The sequence below is a fragment of the Gymnoscopelus microlampas genome (assembly GCF_963454915.1).
Source record: "Gymnoscopelus microlampas genome assembly, chromosome: 24".
Lineage (NCBI taxonomy): Eukaryota > Metazoa > Chordata > Actinopteri > Myctophiformes > Myctophidae > Gymnoscopelus > Gymnoscopelus microlampas.
In genome coordinates this window covers 31687721-31694761 of record NC_139961.1, presented here as the reverse complement: position 1 = coordinate 31694761, position 7041 = coordinate 31687721, and the positions used below count along the sequence as shown (strand labels likewise).

The window sequence follows — 7041 nt, the reverse complement described above, 5'->3', positions numbered from 1 at the left end:
ACCTTACGTGTCCCTGACTTCTCATCTGGCCCATGGACTATATCTGTCAGACTCATTCTAGCTGCCAGACTAGTTCTGAGACTTCGTGCATCACACCAATGAGGACTGATAGCAATATATTGTTACAGTGCCTGCTGTCGATTCTATTTGTCCATCACTGAAAATAAAACAATTAAATCAATGTTATTGTGAGTGTGTGTGTGTGTGTGTGTGTGTGTGTGTGTGTGTGTGTGTGTGTGTGTGTGTGTGTGTGCGTGCGTGCGTGCGTGCGTGCGTGCGTGCGTGCATGCGTGCCTGCGTGCGTGTGCCATGAGCGTGTGTACACTGAGAGAGTATGAAAGAAAATGAAGACAGAAAGTGCATGAAAGAGAAAGCGAGGGATTATAGTGAGAAATCTATACTGCCTTTCACTGTGAACTTTGTCACTGTGGATACAGTAATAACCGCAACTGTCGAGAGGAAAATTCAACATACAGGGCAAAGGTCCTGTTGCGGAACAAGGCTATGTCACGAATCAAGTGGCTCATAGACACACAATGGCAGGAGCAGAGGGTTCGTTCAATCTGTCCACTATGCGTGAATGGGAGGTAAGAGAAGACCAAGGTGCAGCTAGGTCATATGTCAATGTCTGTTTATTAATAATAACCCATACTGTAGACAGGGCTCACATCCTTTGGTGTGTGTTACAAACAGAAAGCAGGTGTTCTTTGAAGTGCATTTGCTTCCAGTCTATGTTAAAGTGAAAGATAGGCGTTTGTAATTTTAACGTGACTTGCCATTTAAAAAAAAGAAAAAGAGGAACTCCTCCTTTGAATCAAGTAGATGCTTGCATTACACACGCTCATTCGTTTATGCGTTCATTCTATTGTTCATCGTCTCTGCGATGTTTGTCAGTGTCCAGATTATGAGCCCTGCCTTCCTGTCTCAGAGAAGTCCAACCCTTTGACCCGAGACATCGACCGGGCCTCGGCCAATCAAATAGTGAGGCTGTTACAGGCCTGTGACGCCCAGATGTTTCAGGAGGAGGCAGGAAACATGTATGAGGTAAGGTCAGGGGTCAGTGTCTGAGAGAAAGGGATGTTATTGAGTACAGATTGGTTACTAATTATCTACTAATTATTGTCTACAGAAACAGAGAGGACGTTTGGTGAATGTGGGCCCTATAGAATCTATAATTAGTTAAGCCCCAAAGCAATTAAAGCTAAATTATTGTAAGGAGAGGCTGCTATCCAATCCAATCCACTTTATTTTACAGCACATTTAAAACAACAGTGTTGAACCAAAGTGCTGTACACACTCACAGTAACAAAATACTAAAATAAACAAGAGCAAAACAGCACACAATAAACAGAACAACATTAGACACAATGCCTAGAGGAAACAGCAGCTTCTCAATCTGAATTTTCAAACGCCAAGGAGTACAAGTGAGTTTTCAAATGTGATTTAAACACAGGCAGGGTTTGAGACACTCTAACATGGGGTGGAAGCTCGTTCCAGAGTGTGGTTGCTATGGCGGAAAATTATCTATGTATGTCACACTTGTCCATCAAAACGAACACACAACCAGACACTCATATTGGGCTGTCTGCGTATGAACCATGTGCCAAAACCAACTCCTTAGCCTATATATCAGTGGTTCTCAAACTTTTTATTTCTAGTACCCCCAGTTTGGTATGCATTACGTCACGTACCCCCATAACTCTTGACAGAGTAGAAATGGAATCAAAATGGACAGTAGCTATACAGCATTTCTGAGCTCTGTGACATCGCTCATAGAGATAGCTATGTTTTGAATTGCTGAATTACTGTGTGTGTGTGTGTGTGTGTGTGTGTGTGTGTGTGTTATGGGCTTAAATTAGTGCCAATAATATTTTGTACTTGTAAAAATAATTTGTATTTGTAAACACATTTTGCATTTGTAAAAAAAATATTTGTACTCGTAAAAATAATATGTACTCGTAAGAATATTTTTTGCATTCGTAAAAAAAATATTTGTACTCGTAAAAATAATATGTACTCGTAAATAAAATATTTGTCTTCGTAAATAAAATATTTGTATTCGTAAATAAAATATTTGTATTCGTAAATAAAATATTTGTCTTCGTAAAACAAAGTTTTGTATTCGTAAGATAAAAATGTGTGTTGTAATTGTAGAATTACATTTACAATGAACATTGTGACCAGAAAAAAACAACAGCTTGCGCGCTCGAAGATCTGTTCTACGGATTGCAAAACTTTATTTTTGGCACTCTGCACTTCCGGGTCTGAGCCAATCACGTGAGGCCTTTTCCACTACCCAATCATAAAGCTCCATAGGTCTCCATGGCAACATGGCAAACGGGGTTGCCATGTTGCAACCCCAAGAGTTTTAACTGCAACATAATTCCATTGCTCAGGAAATAAACAATGGATTACAATAATATAACATTCCCTACAATCAGTAACATGTAGGTGATACCTATGTATATCAAATATGGTTTTATTGAAAGGCAATCAAAGGCTAGATCGAGTTTAGAAAGCAAACAGGTCACGTCTGGGGGCCTCAGTGCGGCTGCAGAGTTTGATTGAGTGTGAGACTAGGACCCACATGCCATATGTCAAAATGAGCGGCTTCATCGGGAATCGTGCGCGTGTATTTTGCTAAGAGATTGGTTACATAGTTTAATTGATATTAATTCATTAGTGCATTAAATTTCCCCATCCACTTTAATGGGAAAATTAAAAAACTCGATTTCAAGTATTTTTTTTCCAGAAACTGTAAGGGCTAGAGTTACAAGACTTGGAGGGGAGGTTCATAATTTAATCCGAAATTATCAACAAAAAGAAATACACCAGTCGGCCTCATGGTGGCGCTATAAAAGCCCCCTTTACGTTTTGGCCTATAACTCTTGAACCGTAGGTCGTAAAATAAAAATCTAACTCCCCATATAGGCCACGCCCATTTGCGTCAGGATATATTTTCCGCCATTTTGAATTTTCTTCAAAACACACTTTTAGCTCCTCCTCCCACATATTTTGTCCAGATTTCACAAAAATCGGTACACATGATCTCTGGGCCCATGCGATAAACATATCCAAACGGCATTTTGATAATCCTTACTGTTCGTCCGTAAATGGCTTCCAAAGTTAGTGGGAGGGGCCTGTTTTACCAAAAACGCCAGAAATCACGAACGATCCGGTCAATCCCAAATTTAAATCACATGTCGAGGGTGGTTTACTCAACGAATCCCCAAAAGCATTTCCACTTTGACCCATAGGGGGCCTCACAAATGCACAAAACGTAACCGTTTGATGCAAAAACATGATTTTTTGGTGGAACGATCCTTTCAAAATGTAATAAAAGCGATATCAGGAGTGACGTGACAATATGATTGGCCCGTTACATTTCTGGGAGGGGGCTATTTATTTAGTGGGACGGGCCTATTTCTTAAAATCAAAACAGCATGTATCACGAAGGCAGGATCCGATCGGCACCCGATTCGAATGGCACGTTGCGCGGCCTGCGACGGTATTCCTCCCGGCGTATCCCTCGAGTCCCGGCGGCCGAGACCCGCGACCGGCATCGGCGCAACCACACTTTGCAATTTCCCAGAATTGCTACGCGTCTAGTTTTTATTAAAGTTGGAGACCTCGCACGGTAGTGGAATGTTCGGTCTATGAGCAGAGCAGCCCGCGTGTCAAATCGTTAGAGAGGGGAAAAAAAGTCACTTAACACTCTGGACCACCCTATAGTTGCATTACCTAGTTACTTTTAGTTAGCAGAAACAAAATAGCAGTTTCATGTTTTTGGTAAAAATGTACCTTTGAGAAAATGACGTGAACAAACACGGCTGTATTTGGGTAGGTTCTTGAACGTTAAATCTTTGTGTGGTACAGCTGAGATCCAAGCCATACTACGTCTCTTGAATAGCCTAGATTGTTAGCCTCACACTGCATTCAATCTTGAAGAGGAGAGCTGCGACAGCTTTCTCATAGACCAGCCACACATGTGCAGTGTGCAATGATCACTTGTGACCACCCGTCCCGAAATTCGCGGGACAGTCCCGAAATTGAACCCTCTGTCCCGCACAAGCAGAGCAATGTCCCGAAAATCAAAGATATGAAAAAAAGAAGAAGTTTTTTTTGATAATAAATCGGTAAAATCAGGCAAAAATAAGAATTAAATAACATAGCCCTAACCTAACCCTAATCCTAACCCTAAAACCGAAATAAAGAAACCAAAAACTGGGAAAAAACGAACCCAACCCGCCCAGAACCTAAAAGAAAAATTGCGCGCGCGCACAGGGGGTCCTCATGCACGCGCGCGCCCACGATGTCCCGCGAACCGGGTTCATCACTTCATCTGTCCCTCAATGGGCCTGTTTGAACCCTATCACTATGTAGTCGGCAAAGAAGTTAATGTTTACAAACACAAACCACCTAGTCTTAAGCGTGTCTCTATGTACAGCCTGACCCCTCAAGGGCTGTAGCATCGAAAAGGTGGGCGTGGCGAACTTTTGGTGACGCAACGTTGGTACACCCTATAGGTCAGTAGCAGTGCTGTCAAGCCTATAATGCTGGAGGAGGAGGGGGTGGGGGCTTTTTTGTAAAACAGGCCCCTCCCGCAAATTTTGGAAGCCATTTATGGAAGAACCGTATGGACTATCAAAATTCGGTTTGGAGATGTTTATCGCATGGGTCCAAAGATCATGTATAGCGATTTTTGTGAAATGTGGACAAAATATGTGGGAGGAGGAGCTAAAAGTGTGTTTTGAAGAAAATTCAAAATGGCGGAAAATCTATCCTGGCGCAAATGGGCCTATATGGGGAGTTGCGTCATGGCCCAAGGAATCTAGGGAAAAAAATATTTTTATTTTACGACCTACGGTTCAAGAGTTATAGGCCAAAACATAAAGGGGGCTTTTATAGCGCCACCATGAGGCCGACTGGTGTATTTCTTTTTTTTTATAATTTCGGATTAAATTATGAACCTCCCCTCCAAGTCTTGTAACTCTAGCCCTTACAGTTTCTGGAAAAAAAAATACTTGAAATCGAGTTTTTTAATTTTCCCATTAAAGTGGATGGGGAAATTGAATGCACTAATACATTAATATCAATTAAACTATGTAACCAATCTCTTAGTAAAATATATGCGCACGATTACCGATGAAGCCGCTCATTTTGACATATGGCATGTGGGTCCTAGTCTCACACTCAATCAAACTCTGCAGCCGCACTGAGGCCCCCAGACATGACCTGTTTGCTTTCTATACTCGATCTAGCCTTTGATTGCCTTTCAGTAAAACCATATTTGATAGACATAGGTATCACCTACATGTTACTGATTGTAGGGAATGTTATATTATTGTAATCCATTGTTTATTTCCTGAGCAATGGAATTATGTTGCAGTTAAAACTCTTGGGGTTGCAACATGGCAACCCCGTTTGCCATGTTGCCATGGAGACCTATGGAGCTTTATGATTGGGTAGTGGAAAAGGCCTCACATGATTGGCTCAGACCCGGAAGTGCAGAGTGCCAAAAATAAAGTTTTGCAATCCGTAGAACAGATCTTCGAGCGCGCAAGCTGTTGTTTTTTTCTGGTCACAATGTTCATTGTAAATGTAATTCTACAATTACAACACACATTTTTATCTTACGAATACAAAACTTTGTTTTACGAAGACAAATATTTTATTTACGAATACAAATATTTTATTTACGAATACAAATATTTTATTTACGAAGACAAATATTTTATTTACGAGTACATATTATTTTTACGAGTACAAATATTTTTTTTACGAATGCAAAAAATATTCTTACGAGTACATATTATTTTTACGAGTACAAATATTTTTTTTACAAATGCAAAATGTGTTTACAAATACAAATTATTTTTACAAGTACAAAATATTATTGGCACTAATTTAAGCCCATAGTGTGTGTGTGTGTGTGTGTGTGTGTGTGTGTGTGTGTGTGTGTGTGTGTGTGTGTGTGTGTGTGCGTGCGTGCACGTGTGCGTGTGTGTATGCTCTGCAGAGGCTTTTCAGCCAGCGTGTGGTGAAAACCATGATGGAGGTAGCCGAGCATGTGGAGCTTATTCTTAAGGTAAATATATTATGTTACCGCTCTCCCTTCCCCACACACACTGTCTGTCTCAGTCATGCTAAAAGCCATCTTATCTACTGCTTCCTCAACAGGAGCCAGAGGAAAGCAGGATTGTATTAAGCGGTTGTGGAACCTCTGGCCGTATAGCTTTCCTCATTGCGGTAAATGTTATTTTTAGTTTTTCTCCCTTTCCTCCCTTCACCTTCAAGGGCATACATTATAAAATTAGGAAAGGACTGGATTTAATTAAGACCAATAGCCATTTTAATCTTCCTTCAACATAACTTTGGGTCCCGGGCGAGGCTTTGAAAATACTGCTGCTGAATGTTAAACAAGAAATGTCTGTTTCATTATCAGACGTGCTTCAACAGATTACTGAGAGAAAAGAACCAGACTCCAGTCTACTCTTACCTTATTGCTGGAGGAGACAGGTGTGTTGCTCCTTGCTGTTAAGGGCCTCTGTCATTTTCTGCAATTATACAGTATGAATGAATGAACGAATGCATTATTTTATTTAAGTGTCATGCCACCTCGTGGCCCATCCCTCATGGGAATGATGGGATTATATGACACCTTTTCAGACAGTTACAATATTCAAAATAGTTTCATACACTGGTTACCGGTATTGCTGATCATATACAACCATACAGACCGCACAAAACAAAACTTAACATGAAGTACATATCTCCTACTGGCTGTACAATGTTTTTTTCCTCATATCCCAGGCTTTCTCCAAGTAGTTTGCCAGTTTAAATACATCTTTTTCAAATAAACAGTTAATAAGTTGTGAGTCATTGATGTCCAACATATCAGCATAGTTAACATTCTTAAACAACTCTTACAGTACATGCATTTGACCTGTACATGTTTTATGCTATATATTGTGTTTCCATGTGAAGCTTTGTGTACATTTTTAAATATATATAGTCATAGTTTATTCTGTCTATAAGGAT

The 7041-nt window shown here is 40.4% G+C and overlaps 1 protein-coding gene across 1 annotated transcript in view; it reads left to right on the top strand.

Annotated features, from left to right (window-relative positions):
* Positions 1-536: 536 nt before the first annotated feature.
* gckr (glucokinase (hexokinase 4) regulator) overlaps positions 537-7041 on the top strand; it is a gene marked incomplete at both ends in the record, with an annotated part of 14659 nt that continues 8154 nt past the window's right edge. The window contains 5 exons of the mRNA XM_084050979.1: positions 537-587; positions 895-1044; positions 6020-6088; positions 6181-6249; positions 6446-6519. Of these exons, the coding sequence (XP_083907105.1) occupies positions 537-587; positions 895-1044; positions 6020-6088; positions 6181-6249; positions 6446-6519 (413 nt within the window). The remainder of the gene's footprint in view (positions 588-894; positions 1045-6019; positions 6089-6180; positions 6250-6445; positions 6520-7041) is intronic.